This window comes from Onychostruthus taczanowskii, unplaced genomic scaffold (assembly GCF_017590055.1).
Source record: "Onychostruthus taczanowskii isolate IOZ18803 unplaced genomic scaffold, ASM1759005v1 scaffold48, whole genome shotgun sequence".
Lineage (NCBI taxonomy): Eukaryota > Metazoa > Chordata > Aves > Passeriformes > Passeridae > Onychostruthus > Onychostruthus taczanowskii.
Window position 1 is genome coordinate 5,116,838 of NW_024502347.1, and position 20,718 is coordinate 5,137,555.

At 38.3% G+C, this 20,718-nt stretch overlaps 1 protein-coding gene across 1 annotated transcript in view; it reads left to right on the top strand.

Annotated features, from left to right (window-relative positions):
* Positions 1–797: 797 nt before the first annotated feature.
* Positions 798–20,718, top strand: part of ASCC3 (activating signal cointegrator 1 complex subunit 3) — a 252,629-nt gene continuing 232,708 nt past the window's right edge. The window contains exons 1-4 of the mRNA XM_041414871.1: positions 798–1,120; positions 15,087–15,230; positions 15,913–16,063; positions 18,948–19,528. Coding sequence (XP_041270805.1) covers positions 15,141–15,230; positions 15,913–16,063; positions 18,948–19,528 — 822 coding nt within the window. The 5' untranslated portion in view covers positions 798–1,120; positions 15,087–15,140. The remainder of the gene's footprint in view (positions 1,121–15,086; positions 15,231–15,912; positions 16,064–18,947; positions 19,529–20,718) is intronic.

Sequence of the window (20,718 nt, forward strand, 5' to 3'; positions counted from 1 at the left end):
TAAATATCTAGCAGATAATATCTTTATTGAAAAGCATCACCTTACACAGATATAGAGAGCATATATATATATATATACACATACATATATATATATATATATACACACACACACATATACAACTGAGGACATAGGCCACTTTTTTAAAGAGCATGCTTCAAAAATCATAAAACTGAATAAGTGAGTGTTAAAGCTCTAGAGGCACACACTGAGGTGCACACATGGTTTGGCAAGAATTAAGAGTGCAGGGGATGGATGATAAAGAGCACTGAGGGCTGAAGGCCGCGGATACCCACATCCAGGAATGCCCGAGGCACTAACATAGCAGCACAAAGTCTTATGAGGAGAGGCTGAGGGAGCTGGGGCTGTTGAGCCTGAAGAAAAGGAGGCTTAGGAGGAATCTTACTGCTCTCTATGACTGCCTGAAAGGAGGGGTTAGCCAGGTGGGGATCAGCTTCTTCTCTCAGGCAACCAGTGACAGGACAAGAGGACGCAGTCTTAAAACCGTGCCAGGGAAGGTTTAGTTCAGACATTAGGAAATATTTCTACGCAGAAATGGTGATTAGACACTGGAATGGGCTGCTCAGGGAAGTGAAGAGTCACTGTCCATGGAGGTGCACAAGACTGGACAAGTCACTTGGCGGCATGGTTTATGTTACAAGGTGGTTGGTGTTAGGTCATAGGTTGAACTCGGTACAGATTACGTCTGTATCAACGTAGTTCATTCTGTGGTTCTGTGAGACACTGCTGGGAGCTGCCCCCACGGCATATTCCACGGCGGGCATAACTGGGGCGGACGACAAGGCTTAGCAGCCGCGGCACCTCGGCCAGACGCGTTCTGCCTGCACAGAGAACCCGGCGGAGGCGCGGCCTGCAGCCGACGTAGGCCTGAGCGCGGGGAGCCGGGCAGGCGCCAGCGGAGGCTGGGAGCACGGGGACAGCCCCGCCGGGAGCAGACCGGCCGCGGGCACCGCAGCCCCGCCGGGAGCACCGGGACAGCCCCGCCGCTGGCACCGGAGCCCCGCGGGCCGCGCTGGATACAGCCCCGCCCGCTCGCCGTACGGCAGTGTCGCACGGCGCCGGCTCTTGGCGGCAGCGGAACCGGCGGGCCGTAAGGCAGGTGCGCGGCGGGCGGGGGTCCCGCAGCCCTCGGGGCAGGGGCGTCGCTGCGCTGCTGGCGGGGCGCGGGGCTCGGGGCAGCCGGGCCGGGGGGTTCGGGGCAGCCGGGCCGCCGGCCGGTGCCACGCGTTGCCTCCGGCGGGCAGGGCAGGCAGCGTGCCCGGGGCTGGCAGCGGGGCCGGGGCTGGCGGAGCGCTCGCCGTGCTGCAGCCCCGGCGCGCAGCGCGGCGGGTGATGCGAGGCCGCTCCTGAAGGCCCGGGTGCCGTGTGCTCCCCCCTGCCTTCCGGGCTTTGCTTCTCGGAACGGCTTTGCTGGCGGGAGTGGTAAAGTGGGAAACGCACCGCTGTCGAATGTACTTTCAGTACTTACCTCTGGTACTAATAAATGTAGAGAACGAGAAGTGAAGAATGAAAAAAGCATGTGGTCACGTAGAGTGTTTTTTCCTTTGGGTACTGCTTCATTTTAGTTAGTCAGTTTAGTTTAAACTGACAGCTTTGCTTATAAAACAATTGACAGACAGTCTTGTAGCAACCTACAGCTTACACTTCTTGTGCTTCAGGAGTGTGTATCATGTTGGAATTCAAATAATACCTTTGCTTAAAACCTTCTGTGAGTTCTGAATGTAGGTTTTGTTGTTGTTCTTAAAATACTGACATTGGTGTAGACCGTTTAAGTCTTGTGGCTTTTTAAACAATTGACCATAAGGTAGTTCTGTTGAAGTGAAACCAGTAAATGTAATTTCTGCAGAGAAGAAATCTAATAGTCATGCTTAGTTACTTTCCAGAAGATAGACTTCAGTCTAGCCAATGACTAGAAAAAATACTGGAAGTTTCAGAGACAGTGCAGCAATAGTTATGTATGTCCACATGGTAGGTTGCAGAGCTGGTTTTTAGGAGGAAGAAAACCAAGCCAGCTGTCAGGTCAGATGCAAACTGTCCTTCATCTAAAGATGGCACTGATGATAACAATGAGGTGGTGTGGCTGATTAAACACATGCTGCTTTTGAGCAGGTGCTGTAGTAAAATTATTTCCTTTGGATCTGACTTGGTTCTGGCCAGAGGAAAGTAAACTTGCATCGTCTTGGAATTACATGTTTGGAGGAACTCTCGTCACATTTATATGGGAGTACAGACCAACTCCAAGCTAGGGCCTTTATGCATTGTATAAAGGCCTGTATATACTATTGTATGTATAGTTTACATGTTAGACCTCAGTTTTCTCTAAAAGCTGGCTTGGCCTTTGGAAGAGGTTAGGTCACGACTTCCACTGAATCAGAGAGAAGGCAAGAAATTGTCGAACGACAGTGTTTTATTCTGACAGTTCTGTGTTTACAGAACTTGCTTTGAAGCTAAACCTGAAGCTCTTGGAGCAGTTCTGGTGGAAGGCTATGAAGATGATTAAAGGACTGAAACATCTCTTACAAAGAGTGGCTGGGAGAGTTGGGCCTGTTCAACATCAACAAGAGACAAGTGAGAGGAGACCTCATAAATGTGTATAACTGTCTGAAGAGAGGATGTCAAGAGGATGGATCAAGGCTCTTTTTGGTGGTGCCAAGCAGGACAAGAGACAATGGGGAAATGTTCATGCACAGGAAGTTCTTCTGGTACATAAGGAAGAACTTCACTGTGTAGATGACTGGCCACTGGAACAAGTTGCCCTGAGAGGTTGTGGAGTCTCCTTTGCTGGAGATACTCAAGAACTGCACTGTGCCTTGTGCTTTAGGATGGGCCTGCTTGAGCAGAGAGGTTGAACCAGATGATCCACTGTGGTCCCTTTCAGCCTTACCCATCCTGTGGTTATGTGATCAAGATGATTGTAATTTGGCCTCTAAAGTAGTTGCAGTCCCTTGCTTCTCAGTATAATTTTCAGTTTTTTATTGTGTAGTGTTAGTTCTGTTTTCAAGAAGAACATTTATAGTAGAAAAATATTTTTTTTTACAGAGTTAATAAAAAACTCATCCTGCATAAAAGGCTGATGTATATTTCTGCAGGTCCTGTTTACCTACAGTTCTTTCTCTGAAAAAGTTATCCTTTATAAATACTAAACTGAGCTCAGGCTGATCCATGCTATTCTTGCATGTTTCATTCTTCTGTTACAGGAGCTAGTTACAAGTAGTTACAGGAGCTGCTAATGTGGTGTGGAGCTGGTTGGGGGAAGGAAAAACACATGTTGTCTTTCTCTGGTTAGTTAAAAAGTTAAGTTTATTTGGAAGCTGTTAAAGGTGGGATTAATTCTAGGTCATATGGGTGTTTTGAGTGCTGAACAGGTTTCTTTTCTCCCTCCTACAAGATTTCCCCGTAGAAAATTGAAGTCCTCATTACTCTAAATAACAGCTTACTGTTTTCCTGGTAAATTGTTGTAACAATTGTTGAAGTTGGTGTTGAGCACTTTCTAGCCTACACATTTTCTTAAACTGAATTATGCTTTAATGTTTGAACAGAGAACTGAGACCAAAATCTACTCTCTAGTTCAGATAAACTTATCTAATCAAAAGCAATTTAGCAAATGATCTGTGATGCGTAGCTGGATGTTAGAAATGTAACAGTTGATGTCTGAACTAAAAAGAGAAAGAAACAAGGGTAGGACCCAGAAACAGATTGAGAGACATTAGACTCCTAAATCCCAAATTGTAATCCTCAGAATCCCCGTTGTCATTTCACCCCGTAGCTCTGTTTTCAAAGATGTTTGTCTAGTGTCTGTTTCCTGTATCAGCCAGTAGGAGGTGCTTAGGTGATCTACTGGAAAAAAAAGTGAAGACAAATCCAATTATACCTTCACTTTCATATTATCTTTAGTAATCCATTATTTAAATGACTGATTATTACAGCCTTCTAAGCTGTTGAGTGTCAAGGTATTTGATATCCATTAATTCATCTAGGCATACCCGAACTTTTAGTCTTTTTGGCATCTTGTGGCAATGAATTCCCAAATTCAATTATGTTCTTTGCAGGAAAGGCATTCTACTTGGTATTATTCTCACCGTAAACCATTAAGTTTTGTCATGTACCTCCGTATTCTTACATTATGAGCAATAGTCAGTCATTGTGTATTTAGCCCCTCTTGCTTTTTAAATACCTCATCACATCACAGAAAGGAGCAATTTTGTGTTTATTGCAAGCACAGCCCATAAGAAAATGCACAGTCAGGGCATTCTTTATGCTCATCTCACTCTGAGGAATTTGATCGCCTCTGTCTGAGCAATGCCAATGTGAGCACATTCCTATACTGGGTTTAGGAGTTAACTTTCATCACAGTAGAAGTGCTTGAGATTTGTGGCTAAAACAATGTTGATAGCACAGCAATGTTTTGGCTGCTCCTGGCCTGCACAACATCAAAGCTTTCTTCCACCCTCCCTGCCCAGCAAGTAGGCAAGGGGGTGGGCAGGAGGCTGTGTAGGGACACAGCTTGGACAGTAGGCCCAGACTGGCCAGTGGGATGTGCTGTACTGTGTATGCTCAGAAATAAAAACAGAGGTAGAGGAAGAAGAAAGGGTGGGTTTTTTGCTTTTGGGATGTCTGGTTTTTGGAGGTTAGTAAACTGGAGCTTGTAGCATTGGTCACCCTGTGGGATGTGCAAGCATTTCTTTCCTTCACTTCGAGGGTATTTTTCTTTTTCTTCATCTGTTAAACTGTATCTCAGCCCTGTAAGGTTTTTTTCTTTTCTTCTTCCTGTTTTCTCCTCTGTCCCACTGTGGGGGGTGAGCAAGCAGCAGCTTGACTGCTGGCCAGGGTCAAGCCATTCCCAACACTGCACAAACACCTAAAAATGTGATTGAAGGAATCAATAGCAATAGCAGCAGCCTATGGTTCTGTGGTAATGGTGCTCACTGAATTTACCAGTGTTGTGAAAGATCCCTATTCTGTGTATTTCTTGAGCTTATTTTAGATAAAGATATTCCTCTTGAAGTTGTACACGAGTATGTATAGTTCAAGGAAAATCCATGAGACTGGACTGAAGCCAAGAAAGAGTTAGGCTTCAGTAGCAATCTTTGAGTATTGCAGAAAGGGCAGTTGTTTTTCTCAGTCTTCTATTCACTGCATAAACATGTGGACTAGAGTTGGTGGCCAGCCTGTTACTGAGTGCAGCTCTGAGATGCAAAATAAAACTCTTGTTCTTTTTCTGTCTTATTAAATCTAGTGGGTGCTAGAGAAAAATAACTTAAAAGGAAGGTGCAGAATGTTTTACCTGGTTGATATTTTAGGGATAGAAAAGTTGCTGGCTCTCACCTTTCATTGTATGCAAAACTTACGGGTATAAGTTATACACTTCCCTAGACTTTACTGTCATTTGTTCTAAAGCATGAGTTTAGAACTCTGAGCCATCTTTTTTGCCCAAAGGCATGTTGGATGTTTGGCCTAAAAAATAGACTGAATCTGATATTACAGGCCTGAATCTTAAACATAAATAGGTCTTAAAGCAAGAATAGATGATTGTGGAATGATAGGTTGGTGATTGAAGCATTTGTCTGGTGAATTGTGGAGCAAATTTCAGTTTTTTGGTTGTAAACTGGCTTCTGTGAGTTGTCAGAATAAGTAGATGACTTTGTATAGTTGTGACTTCCTTGCCTACATTCAAATATTCTGTAAACCATACAGCCATTTAAACACGTTTCTTTGCACCTTTCTTTGAAACTGGTGAGGATTGCTGAACTGTGTCACTCAGTGAGTTTCTATTTGGAAACTGGATTCTGATGAATTTATTCAAGAAATAGGAAGGCATTAGTCTTAGCTGCTTCTCTAGGGGGGAGTAAGTGTTCAAAAAATGAGTAGACGTGACACTTCATGATACAGTTTAGTGAGCATGGTGGTATTTGGTCAAAGGTTGGACTTGATGCTCTTGGAAGTATTTCCAACCTTAATGTTTCTATTATTCTAATGTGTCCTCTCCCTGAAAGAGTTGGGAAGAGTAGAGAGGATCTCTGAAAGTCGTTTCTTCTATTTCTTATAAGAAATTTCTTATTTGGCTACTGGCTGAGCTGAGTTGACCCCAGCCAGTAGCCAAATGGCCCCCCTCACCTCTCACTCACTCCTGGGATGAAAATAGCAGACATTTAACAGTTGCTTGGGGAGACAAACCCCATAAGTGTGGATATGTGTCTTTGTTCCCCACACCCCTTGCTTCTCCTTTCCCAGAGCTTTTACTGCTGAGTGTGACATCATACGTTACACATCTATGTTGCTTCCAAAACATGAATGTAAATAAAATGCTTGGTTGTATAATTTTCGTGTTAGGGTAGCATTTTTGTTTTTGGGGCGTCTTTGAAAGTTGATTCTGTAAGTCTGAACAGGCAGCCTATGTGCCATGCTAAATACTCATAAAAATTGTTCAAAGGCTTTTAACTGTTCATTAGGAGATTCTTGTGTAATATGTAAGTATGTATTAGCTTACAGTACAATTATCTAAAATGTTTTAAGAAATTTTACAAACATTCCAGCAGAATATGACTGTGACTTGAGAAATGCAACTATTTAAAAAATGTACAGCTGGAAAAATCCTTTTTTGACCTCCTCAAATCACTAGAGACATAATGGGGCTATTTTCCTTTTTATTATATCTGCCAGGAATAATATCATGCCTCAATTAATGTTCCCCTCATTTTCTTATGTGATAAGCTGGCACGTTTGCAAGCTCTGAAAAGACGGTTTGGGATTTCCTCACTGTAGGAAATTGTAGAGGTGTTCTCAAAATATCCTCTTGCATATATATGGCCAGCATTATAGATAGCCCAGGAAGGACCGGCAGCATTTCTTAGTTTTGATTCTAATTTGCACTTGTAACATTGCAGCACTGCCCTTTTTTTAAAGTTCTAATTCTAAACTGCAGTAATGATAAATTATCAATTAGAAAGCTGTTACTTCCCTGTCATCAAATAGCTGATGTGCTGTTTGAAGTGCCTGTGTGGCATGTGAGCTCTGAAGAGAAGACAAGGGATCCTGCCTTTAATAATATTACTTTATGTGACTATGTATCTATCCAATAGTTGAGTCTTGCTTAAATGTATTTTTAATTAACTTTGTTTTTGTTGTTGTTGTTGTAGAAGAGTTTCTGCCTTGAATTTAGGCATGTTTTCAAGCTGTAGGGGTATACTTATAATGCAAATATAATTAACTGAATTAATTTTTTGGCATAAATTTTTAGGCTGAAATTTTGACTTTTTTCACCCCTATACCCTACCAATGTTAAGTGATATTTAAGTTAAATCAAGTGGACAGTGTCTGGCTTGGGACAGCTTATGGTGTGTCTGTTACAACCTTGGGTTTCTTTACAACTGTCTTTGAGGAGGAGGAGGTGCTGTTGTCTCCAGGCAGTAGGAGGAAGTTCTGAAGTGGAAGGCATCCCCAAAAGGCTGGTGTGAATTGGACTGAAAAGCTTGTCTTGATAGGTTGACTTTTGAGACTCTCTATGCATCTTCACTACACTTCAATATTTGACCACATTAGCTCAGTGAGCTGCCTTGTAAGTGTGCCTCTGTCTGCTTTTCTGATAGGAAATACCAACTTGTAACTTTTTAACCACTGAGCTGGACTGAACCTTCAGTGTGCTACTGAAGGATCCAATAAGGATAAAAGGACTGCTAGACCATGAGGGGTTCATTTATATGGACATACCTTTGGAAAAGTTTTTATATATGCTGACAGAGATTTTTAGGAGGAGCGTTAGAAAGACTGAGGGGTAGTGTATTCAGAATTAAAACGCTTTTTAGAAGAATTATGGATAAAATACACAGCTTTCAAGTTCTAGTTCCTATGTATTATTGGGAAGATACTAACTAGAGAGTTTCTGCAAACTCTGTCACGGCTTTCTTACTCCTTCCCACCTCAAAAATTATGACAGGTTCAAACAACATACTGAATGATGGAAAAAGCATAAACGACATATTTTAGAAAATATTAAAAACATTATATAAAACTTAAATGAATGCAATACATTCAAATATTGCAAAGCATAGTAAACACTTAAAATTGAACAATACACTTGCATTATTCTAATTAAATTGATGCATTTGTGTGGACAATGACACCTGTTTCTTATTTTATGTAGTGAGTAATTTTCTACATATTTCTGTATTATTTACTGCAACCATTGGTTAAAAGTCTGACTCAAAAGCTGCTGGAAATAGGATGACTTTATTTATAGCTGATAGTATGGGAAACATTTTGTTTAGTGATAGCCAGAGTTGGCCAGAATCTGTGTTTCTTTTGAAAGCCATTTCCATATGTTTAGTACATGACAATTAAATTAATTTTCTTGTCTATGACTAAAAAGGGCTTTAGAATCTGCAGCTTCTTTCTTAACTGGTCTAAAACTCTGCATATTTCTGCTCTAAAAAATAATTCTGTAGTTTAGGTACTTGCAGCTTTTCTGTTTCAGATTGCCAGCATTACCATTATTATTACCAGTTGTATTGATAAAATTGCTTAACACAAAAAAATGTATTATTTTCTCTAAATGAGAAATCCTGCTTCAGTGCTTTCATAGAATAATTGTTCTGTAAGATTAAATGTGAATCTTGGCATAAGTTGCACTGTGCTTACACAGCTACTGTGTGTTGTCTGCAAGATGCAAGAATTTATTAGCTATAATTAATTACTAAAGAAATCCTCAAGAAGGAATCTCAATGTTTGGCAAGACGGTTCTGAAGTAACCTGTTTTTGCAGGTAGTAGGAACATTGCTAATGACTTTGCTGTAAAGAAAGTGAATGACTTAGTGGTTTATAAGAAGTAAGACAGCAATCCTACTCGTACCACCTCTCTTTTTTGATTTGAGTAATAATGTACAGGCAGGGTCTTAAGGATTAGTGTACCTGGCTTAGTCTTTTATTTTATTGCATTTGAGATCCTTTGTAAATGCTGAAATAGGTTATGTTTTTCTCAAAATAAGTGTTTAGTGTTTCCTTCAAAACATTTGGGAGAATGCTCCAGATACAAAATGATCCAATACCCACCTTGAGGCTTATTGAAACCTTATTTTGAAGGAAATCAGCATTAATTATGAAGGATAATATGGTGTTGAGTGGCTAATAAGCATCCAGTTATTTAGAACTGGGGGATAATTCAGTATTTGACGCATTTGCTTAGTTGTCTATAAATATGGTAAGTGATTTGAGTGCTTGAGCACATCTTTGTGAGGCTTAAAAACCCTGTAATGGCCCCAGTTCACACTGGGGGCTTTATCCTTGTATGCACTTGCTGTTCACTACAGGAGCATGTTACAGAGACTTTTTTTTGCTACCATCTGAGCAAGTTCTCCAGTGTGCTCTCTGCCCAGCAGTTATGCAGTTGTATATTATATATGTAATGTGATAGCACTTATATTTGCTGAAGTGCCTCCCACATCCTCACAGCCACCCTCAATGAGATGCAATGTGTGTTACTTAGCTGTTATTAACTCAAAGTTTTTTCTTTCTCTCACTTACCTATTTTTTTTGATCCTGCCTTTCCTTCCTTTGACCACCTACATCCCTATTTACTTTCCATACATCTCTTCCTTTAGTCACAGGCCTTTCTGGAACAGAGTAAGATGAAACCCCTGAGGTTGTTTTGAACCTCTGTTGATGTCACAGTGTGTAAGAGAGGCACACCTATTAAACTTAAAGCAAAACTAAGCAAAATGACACCTCCAACCATCCCCATCTTGTATTTGTGGCTTATGCCTAGTGTTTAAATGAACATACATGTCACATATGTTGAAGCTAGAAATTTGCAAGTAGTATGTCTCTCCATGTGTAAGGCAAGTCTTGAAGTTTCTGTTGCTTGGGATACAGTTTATCTCTCGCTGCAGGGAACTTAAAAGTTAAGGCCATGTGGTGTAGAACTACAGACATTTTTCGTTTTAACAACTGAATGACATTTTATGTTCTTGGAAAAGAAAGATGAGTTATTCTGAAGAAAGGGTTGTTTTAATTTTTTTTTTCTTTTTTAACAACAGCAATCCTCAGTAACTGTCTCAAAGTACATGTAAAATGAACACATTATGGAGCCAAGCCACATGCTTGGCATCACCCCAGAACAGCATCAGGCATAATCACAGGAAATGGTTCTCCAGCTGATGCAAGCAGGCACAGTGCTAGGCAGCTGGTGATCACATGTGCATGGCTAAGATGATGAAAAAATGTGGAAAGGGTTAATACTGTATTAAATGAATGACTTGAAATTCCATTATTTGATTTTCTAGGGGTTTTTTTTGTTTAGTGACTTCTGTAATTAAGATGCTGAAAATGTCTTTTATGTGAACAATGGCACATAGAGGCGCTGTTAAGCCTCCTTGTTATGCTGAGGCACTTGTCTGAATTTTGGTATTCGCTGAGGTGAATGTTGTGTGTCAGGAAGCCACTGTTTCTTCCTGAGTACACATTCCTTAATCTTGCTGTCGCCCTTTTAAAGATTGACCCAGTCTTGACTGGAGATCAGTAATATTTGACCCAGACAACTTGAGAGAATTCTAGGGTGATGTCTGGGCCTTTTGTAGAAAGTGAGATGTCTGAAAGCATACAGTTGGTACTACATCGGGCAGAACTGTTTGTAGTGGTGCAAAATACATAGTCTGAAAATACTACTGTTTTAGTGTCATGCTTTTGCCTGCTATTTCTGATTTATGTCCCAGACATTATTAAACCACTGTTATCCTTGGCTAACAACTTGGATGTTAGGTGTGTATTTGTACTGTTGGCATCAAACATGCTTGGATAAGAAATTTTATTGAATCTAATAAAAATGTTCTCAGAGGTCCAAAATAGCTTTTTAATCTAATGGTTTCATTTTTTTCTTTAAAGTGTTTTCTTTGAAATATTTTTCCTTTGATGTGTATGATATGATATAAAAAGGATATATGCCAAATAGAATGTGTTGTTTGGGATTTTTTAAATATTGAGTCTTATTTGTAAATATAATATTGAGTTTACATTTGTGTTAATGAAGCTGTTGAAGTTAATGGTAGGCATTCTAAAATGGCTATTCATATCAGTAAAATTTAATGTTTGGGGATTTATTTTTAGTCTTCTTACACAGTAGTGTAAAGTAAAATATTGTGTGTGTTGATAAATGGTCTCACTGTTTGAATTATGTATTTAAAATGTAAAAAAAGTTACTTCAGTATCCCTTTAGCTTTTGTATAGCCTTGTGGGTGGGATATCTTTTGCCCTTTCAGTTTCTTTTTCATTTGAAATGTTTCCACTTTTTCGAGTGAAAGAGAAAATGCCGTTTGAAATACTTTGTGGTCAATAGCAACCTGCTATTAACTGCCAATGTCTAAAGCCTCTTTTTCCTTATAATGTTCTTTGATTAGATTACTTACTTGTAATAACTTCTTTATGTTTTATAAATTGGAGGTTTACATAGACAGAATGAAACTTATTAATAGCTGGAAGAATTATAGGTAATATAGGCAAAATCTGGGAACATGGCTTAATAGTCCTTAAATACTTTAAACAGAATCACTCTTGTGAAGTCTTAGAGGACAAAGAAAAAGGAAAATATTATAGACTACAGAAGCTGGTACTTTAGGATCGTGTAACTGTGGATTTTACCTGTGATTTCTAGCTGTGTTAATGCTGTTATTCCATCCTTTGTAAGGAAGGAAAGATTACTGTTTAGCTTGAACATTGACATGCCTGATCTGAGTATTCACCTTCTCTTAGCCCTACTGGGCAGCTGGTTTGATCTGTTAGAGAGCATAGGAATTCAGTAAATTTCAAAAGGAGGTGTCTTTTACAGTAATCTCTAATATTTCAGTGAAGAAGAGAAAGAAATGATTCTGTTATTTGCTTGTCTTAGAAATATAGGAAGGCCAGGATTTGGATGAAAACCTAAGTAGCTGATGAAAATATGAAATGGCAAACTTCTATAGTAATTTTTGTTACCTTTGTGTTATTGCTAAAATTTTTTCCATGTTTCACTTTAATGAGTAAAAACCTGCTGAGATTATGATTCATGTTTACTTTCAAACAATAAACTTTGAATTGTTGCTTACCTGAACTCTGAGTATAATCTGTCTTTATGTTTTACTTTCTCCTATAAAAAGTTTCAGTGTTAATATCACACTTGTTTTCAAAAGAGGCAAAATAGACTTTAAAAGTTACTTTCATCTTCACAAAGCTTTAGAAGGGTGGATATTGCTCTTTCTGATTTACAAACAGGCTTGGTGGAAAGTTAAGTGTTTTTTAAAAGAGGCAGGAAATCTGAGATAGTTCTAGGAATCATTAGCAGAATGTGCCCGAAATGTCCTTACTTGATTGGAGGTGGGGGAGGAGAAGAAATCTTTTTAGCTTGTAAAGTCGCACTGATACGAGGGTTAAGTTCCCATTCCGTTTGTCTTATGGAAATGATTTAAGATGGAACCTTTCTCATACTTTTCTTTAGGGGGAAAGGGCATAAGGATGACAAAAATTCATCTTCTATATGTGGACCCTGTTAAAGAGGATTTAATTGCCTCTACCTTTTAGGAACTTGTTCCAAAACTAGCAGATCTTAGCAGGATCATTTGGTAGTTCAGATGTTTCAAATCCACCTGTGAGCAAACAGATACATTTCTCTCAAACCAGAAGGAATTAGTTACTCTTATGATGGCTGTGGAAAGATGAGGAATAGCTGATTCACTCTTAAGGCAGTGTGATGCAGGCAGGTATCTACATAAGGAGGCTTTTTGCGAAGGCAGGTAACGTATTTTTTTAAAAACACGTTGCCTGTAAATTTGCATCTTATTGGGCCACATGATTTTTGATTTAGTGTTCAGAGCTGGCTCTAATATGTTGCAGAATAATAGCCAAAGTTTCTAAGTTTTACCTTGTTTTTCTATGATAACAGTGGGGTAATTCATTACACCTGTCCCCTGCGTTCTGTTTACTAGCTGGGTTTGTTTTTGTTGGTGCCCTGCTGAGAGTGGGTGTTGTACCAGAAGTGAAGGGGATGTGTGTTATTTGACTATCAGTGGGATGCAGAAGCTTGGTGTGACTGCTGTGCCAAACTAGCTTCCTCAGACACCTGCAAATTCTGAATGCACATGGGCAAGTGTGTAGCAGCATTTACTACTACAAGATTAGGGTTGCAGGGCTGGATTTGGCTCTTTGGCCATGACTGTGAACAGTGTGCCCTTTCTTGTTTTCTGGTGTTTCAAGTTTTCTATTTCAGGAGCTGCTAAAAAAGAAATTGAATAAATGAGAAAGAAATATCCATTTAAAATTCAGTTTCCTAATAAATGAGCCTGCTGGAGATGCGTTGAAATTTATAAGTGTGTGTGAAAAGTGAACTTTTACAAATATGTTGTTCTAACTTTCATAAATTGCTGTGCATGGTATTTCAGAAAGGACAATTAAAGTAATATTAGAGTTATGTCATTACATTTTTTTATAAAGCACATAATGCTACAGAAAAAGGTATTTAAACGTAGGTATAAAACAAATAGGTAAAATGGACCCAATAGCTTTAATAGCTAATGGCAGTTCTGTCATTAGAACAGTGTGAGGGTGATGTACCCTCAAAGTGTGGACACACTGCTTCCCTTCTAATAATGGTGACTATAATGTTTACAGACTATTTTCACTAGGAGCTATGCTGGTATGGATTACATGTCATATATTCACTGAATATATCAAAAGAGCTGCAGTGGTGTTTGGCTCTGCCTGTTTCTAGGCTTGAACACATGCTCTCTTTGCCCTTCACAGTTAAAGATTTTGTATTTCCAAATTTTATAGCTTCGTTGTTATAACATTTGTCTCCAAAATATCAGCTGTTGTAAAATCATTCTCAAAAAGCATCTTAAGGCAAGGTGGGAAAACAAGCAGACTTGACAAGTCAGCGACATTTCTCTGTTTGTGACTGGAACGCTACATCTGGATTTCTTTTGCCCTGTATTGCAAAGCTGATAGCTAAAATACAAATGCAGTCATTAAATAAGGAAAAACGTTAAGGATAATTGGATTAAAGCAGAGAGTTCTGTACTGTATGACTGTGGGGGGAAGTAATTCTATTAACTCTGTTACAAGTTCTTTAAATTCTGGATGGACGTTGATCTTCAGGCATGCTAAGAATGATGCAGATCATTAGGTTTGTAATGGTATCATTAATTGTTTCAAAAATAATCTAAATCTGTATCTTATCTAATACCATCAGAAACTGTAGCTGTGTGTTAGGGTTCATTAAATAATTCAGCCGTGGGCATCTTTTGAAATTAAATAACTTTGAGAATAATTTCAGTAAAAGGCTTGGAAGAAGTACAGTTTCAGATGGAGAACAGCTGTGTTCTGGTGCATAGATATGAGCCTGTTCCACAGAGGAAATAAAACTGCACGGAAGTAAGCTGTAGTCCTGAAGAGAGTCCTGCTCTAAGTGTCTGTGCACTCCCAGTTGTGAGATGAAAATATCCCAAGGCATAGTGTGTTCAGTTTTCTGGTAGCCTTTTTTGTTCCTTTTATCTCTTATAATAGTTCAGTGCTATGCCTTTGACAATCTTTATTTCCTGTCATAATTTTTTTCCCTGTTTTGCTGGTTAAAAATGGCTAAGCACTTGTCAAGAAGGATGCCTCTCTCTGCATCAGCGCCAGGGGCTGTTAATGACCTGAAAGCTCCCAGCATGGGCTGGCTCAGAGGAAATCTTCCCGTAGGTTGTAATCACTTACTGCTATTGGGAGCTAAAGTTCAGTTACATAGATTTCTCTATAATACTCAGTGTTAGGGGTGCTAAAGAAATAATTGCCACTCTGCCTCATTGCTGGTAACTTTTATTTAGGGAGGAGAGAAAAGAACCACCTGCTGAGTGACCTCTGCGTGTTACCATTTCTTGCCTCTCTCTGTGCCTTTCACCTCCTTTTATTTAATTTTGATTATCATTATTTTAAGAGATCTTTTTTTAACTGGCTTAATTGAAGTTCCAGCCAAGTGCTGCTAGCTCGAAAAGGTCTTTCAAGTTCATGATGCATGTTTGTATTTATAACATTAATAAAGCCATGTTATTTGTTTTGTTCTCATCTAGGTACTTGGACTGGGATTTGATTTCTCATCCTATGGATCACTGAATGAGTAACAGATGGCCTTGCCTCGTCTTACAGGCGCTTTACGCTCCTTTTCAAATGTCACTAAACATGAGGATTACAGTGAAGAATTAGCTGACTTAACGGTAAAGCTTTATTTCTTTTACAAAGCATAGCTATAGTAAGAATCATTTGTTTTCTTCATTTGCATTGATATTTTATAAGAGTAGGCAAGCAATAAGGGCAGAGTGTGTAAAATTTCCTGTACATTTCTTCATAGTGTCCTCACTCAAAAGTCTAATTTGCTGTAGCTTTGTGATTTATACTTAGTCCTTACAATCATATGGCAAAGCTTGCTTGGTTGTGTTAATTTGTCTTTCAAGAGGTTGGGCAAGGCTACTTTTAGCTCTGAGCTTACATAGATCTGGGAAGCCAAACATTTCCCTTCTAATATTAAGTTCACTGAATTTAGATACTTCTTTTGCTTCCTGAGAAATAATGTATTAAAGCAATAGATGCCTTGTGGGAACCTGTGAAATTACTTTGGAATATTGAGAACTGTAAATCTCTTGAAGTTGCAAGAGTTTGGCTTTATAGAGGATTTTGCTCTGGAAAGAGTAAATTAGTGTGAGAGTGTGTGTGATTTTGTGTGTCTTTCTTTCATACACTCAGGAAAGAGTCTAATCAGGTAAAAGTGCTTGCAGTCAGTACTATATACTGACTGAATGCCATTGGAAGGAATTGTTTTTATCTGGTGTTTAATTTTAAAGGAACACTCATGTATTAATTTGAAATAAATTTAAAAACCCAAATATTTTGCATTTTCAGACTAAAAGATCAAAACTACATGCCCAGTTGCTGAAGTCTGATCTTACTTGGAAGAAGATAATAAAGTTTGTTGATGACAATTTGGACAAAAAAGAATACCAAACTGTAAATGGTGATTTAAAAACTATCTTACAAGCTGCAAAACAAATAGGTATGTTTTCATTCTCTAGTAGTCTAATAATACATTATTTTATGTTGAGGTGGGAGCAGGTTCAAGTTGCATTCTGCTTGCATATTTTACTGGTACAGTTTTGGTTCTACCTTGATGCCAGTTTTGCCCTGTAATAACTTTGAAACTCCATTTTATCTGATGCACAATTGGGTCTTCTGTTTTATTTTAACATTCCATTGTTATATGGATATTCTTACTTGTTTGATAGTATTGTTTTGTAGAGTGTGATATGGTTTGTGATTGACAGTTGTTAAGCAAAACAAACTGTTTCTTTTGGAATAGCAGTACTTTAAGAAAAGAACACTCCTCATGTTGTCTGCTTTAATTCCACATAATTGGTATAATGAAAAATTGGACTGCTGTGCAGGCAGATAAAAAGATAAGAAATGTTTTCTGCTTGAAGTATTTGGTGTTGAGGAGAGAAATAAAAATATATTTCAGTCATCTGGAATTAAACTTCTTATACTAAAATACATTACAGCAAAGAACGTGTGAAAACTGAGTTTTAATTGGAAATTTAGTTTTTGATTGACAGACTAAACCTAATACAGCTTTTGCTTTTAGCAAAATTTAAGTTCATCAGCTCATAAACCGAGCACATGGCTCAAGCTCTTGCCGTCACATATTTAAGGATTTTTCCTTTTAGTCTCATAGGTACATCTCCTCCTTTTCTGATTGTTTTTCCAATATCTTGAATAGAAACATTAAAAAGACATAGAGAATTAATAAAAAATAAATATATTTGCCTGGTTTTGGTAGTACAGACCAGAGATTTTTATTACAATACAAATGTTAACCTGCCCCACTTGCATTCTATTTCTTGACCATTTATTTAGAAAAACCTAGTAAATTAGAGAAAGAAACTAATGTCTAAACAAAGGTTTTCAAAAAAGGCTAGGCAAGTTATTCATGTCCAACATGTGGTGGAAGTCAATTGTGCTGTACAGTGCAGAAGATGCCTATTAAAGCTATTAATGGTTGTAAATGGCTATTGCTTTCTTCAGTCATCAGAAGTATGTTTTTGAGTTATTTCTCAAATCATTGACAAAAAGTTTTAAACTCTGGTTAGTACTGCTGGTAGACTTTTAACCTCTTTGGGCTGGAATTTAAGCATGTTGCTGCTGTCTTTCTGAGACAGGCCTCTGGGGAAGGGCCAACTCTGTGCCCTAACCCAGGTACCTCTCGTTCAGTGCACAGATTTCAGCTGGCAATTGGAACACACAAGGCTTGAGGGAAAGTCATGCAAGACGGGGACTTGAATTTATACCAGCTGTCAGCTCATAGAGTTAGTAGGGGAAGGTGCAATCTGTATTGATAACAGATATTGATTGAGAAAGCTGTTTTAAGTATCCATTGTGTATAGGTTAATTACAAGTGGTACTGGACTAAAATGTTGGCTGTCAAACAAAACAAAATACCAAAAAGAATATCTTTTAGCAGTGCATCTCTTGCCATCTTGTCTGGTTAGTTTTGTTGAGATGGAAGGAGTAGTATTTTCTCAAGAGATGCTTTCACAAATAGGAGGTGTCGATAATAAAGGAGAAATACCACATAGTAAACCTAAGAGATTTTTCTCAAATCCTTCAATTTCTCTTTCAGTTTGGTAATCTTTACTTCTGTTCTGAGACAATTGACTCTAAATAATATGTATTTGTATGTTAGGAATATATGAATGAGCTTCATGCAGACAAACTACAAGTTTTTAGATGTAGGGGTTTTTTGTTTTTTGCTTCCTATGTAGCTAATGCTAAAAGGGAGGGGCTGAACCACCTTTTTCCTCTGAGACCTGTTTACATATCTATTCTATATTGTGTATCTTCATGTCATGTATGTATGTATTAGATACCTTCCATATGTAGGTATCTAATTATCTTGTAAATGTCACCTCCAGTCCTCTTCTTGAACTCTTCAGATTTTCAAAGTGCACCACAGAATGATTCAAGCTTAATAGTAAATTTGTAGCCCCCTCAATTTATTTATATATTATGTTTCTAGCTACTTAGCCTTGTTCCATCTGCTTATGCTAGAATTATTTTGCTCTTTCAGGTTAGATTGTGGGGAAGAAACCCCTTGCTTTTTCTGGTGTTAAACCTAATCTAAGTTGAATCAATCAAGTAAAAAAAATTTGTAAGTTGTCCTCATTTAAAATGAGCAAAAGCCCCACTCTGCTGCTGGTTTTGTTTAGGTTAGGCTTGATGACTTTAAAAATTTTGTGGTAGTGACATATTGATTCATCACGTGGTGTTTTCCTTATGTTTTCCTCAAATACCTTTGTGAATATTTGTGTGAGAAATAAATTCATGTTTTTATCTAATAATGTATTGTTTTTTTTGCATAACATGATATTTAGTAGATAGAAGTCCAAATTCATGCATTTATTTGCTTTAAATTTTTTGAGCAGTTTTTCTAACTTAGCACATACTCAGAAGTAATTCTACTGGGAATTACTACAAGGATTCAGTAATCCCCAGCTGAGTTCTGTATATTTATTCTCTTATGAATATTCAGATTAGGCAGTGAATAAATAGTGAGACAAAGTGGAAATTTGTTAACATTAAATAGCTTATAAATATACAGTTGTGAGTTTAAGACCTCTAGCATGTTTTTTTCTCTAGCTCAGAAAGATAAGAAAGCATTGCTAATTCTTACTATAATTTTTTTGTATGTAGAAGGATAATGAAGACAGATGCTTTATTATCATATACCTTTTGTAATTCAGTACCTTGCAAAAATTCTTACTTGTTGGGGTTTTCTTTTGATATCTCTGCTGATGAGACTTGTGACAGGAATTTTAATGCAGTTATGTTATAGGTAAACACTCTTAGTATTAAGTGTATTAAGTTACATTTGGTTTTGTTAACAGTTGGAGCTGAAAATGGACAAGAAGCAATTGAAAGTGGAGCTGTTTTTCTTTTTAAGACATTTCATGGGAAAGAATGTGTTGGCCACGATGAGACAAAGGTGATCAAGCAGATGTTTGGGCCATTTCCATCATCATCTGCTACTGCAGCTTGTAATGCCACGTCTCGGATTGCTTCTCACTTCACTGAAGAACAGCTTAGACCCCTCATACAGGCTGAAGAGCAAAATGGTGATAGCAGAGTGTTGTTTGGTAAAAATATTGTGTTTTCGTTTGACATGCATGATTTGGATCACTCTGAAGAGCTGCCTGTGAATGGTGAGACTGATGCACAGAAAAATATAAGCTTAGATTATAACAAATTTTTGAATAACCAGCTGAATCACTTACAGAACTGCTGTGATGAGAAATCTAATATCAAATCTTTGGAAAAAATAGATGATTCTTTTTTATGGTGTGAAGTTGGAAAATACCTGAAGGAATCTCAAGGAGGTAACCCTGGAGGACCAACAACTGAAGACCTCTGCTGCACTTTGTATGAGATCCTTGCTTCTACCAAAAGTGCTGATGAACTTCAAAATGAGGTACACTAGCATATTAACTGTACTTCATATATTTGAATGCCACAGAAATATACAATAATTTCATTTTAGTTTATGCCAAAGTACTTTACCCAACTGTTGTCTATGCTTTTGTTTTTTTTTAAATCGGTCTTGAGAAAAATCTCATGGCAGCGTCATCACTTACCAGGGAAAAGGATACAGCATCAATTTTATATGAGTAATCTCTTTCCCCCACAACAGACAGGCGATTTGTGGCCATTTGCTCTGAGTCTCCATTCTTTCTTTTTAAGCAGAACCCAGTTTAAGCTGCCTATAAAAGTGTGAGGAAATTGCAAAGACAAGCTGAACTGTCACAGACAGGTTTCATCTCCAGTTTCAGACCGTCCCTGTTGCTGGAAGGGTACCACCCTGAGCAGGTGGTGCTACTTAAAAATTTTGTCATATCACATCTGTTCCTTTTGATGAGGAAACGGGGTAGCTGCGTTTGTTATCAGAAGGGCAGAGGAAATGTGAGGGAGAGGGAACAGTTGCTGGAGTTGAAAGATAAGCATAGTAGTAGAAAGGGGGAAAAGCATGATTATAAAGCCTGGAGAAGATGTTTTCCAGGTGTGTGCACAAGAGATGATTGGATTAATCTAGGCGAGAGAGAACTGGTTTTGAATGGGGTAGGGGAAGAATTCCTGCAATTTGGTATTTTTTTTTCTCTCTACACTTTTCTGTTGTGTTTACTTTATTTTTCCTAACTTGCCTTGCTTTCCTTCCCTGAAAACATCCAGTACTTAAATTCTCAAACTGAATTTTCAGAAAGACTCTAAATTTGAAAAATTGCTACCGAAATGCAGCTGATAGTAGTAATAGACAATCCCGTGAAAGACAAAAAAGGGAAAGTTTTCAGGAATTTTGCCATTGCAGTTGCAGATTTTATTATTCTTAATAAAAACAGTAGAATTTGGAGAAGAGAACCTGTGTGCTTCATTTTAGGTTTAGATAACTAAGTATGGACATGTAATGTGTAGTGGTATAGTTGCTGAAGCCATATTATTGTTTTGTTTGGTAATCAGTGGACCACATTTTGGCTGTCCTTTGAGCTTTCTGGACATGTATGTTTTCTTACAGATCCTAAATATAAATGGAAGTTGATCTAATTTCTTCTGCATTGAAATATGTTTGAAAAATAGTACCTTAATAGTGTCTGCAAACAGTTTCATACT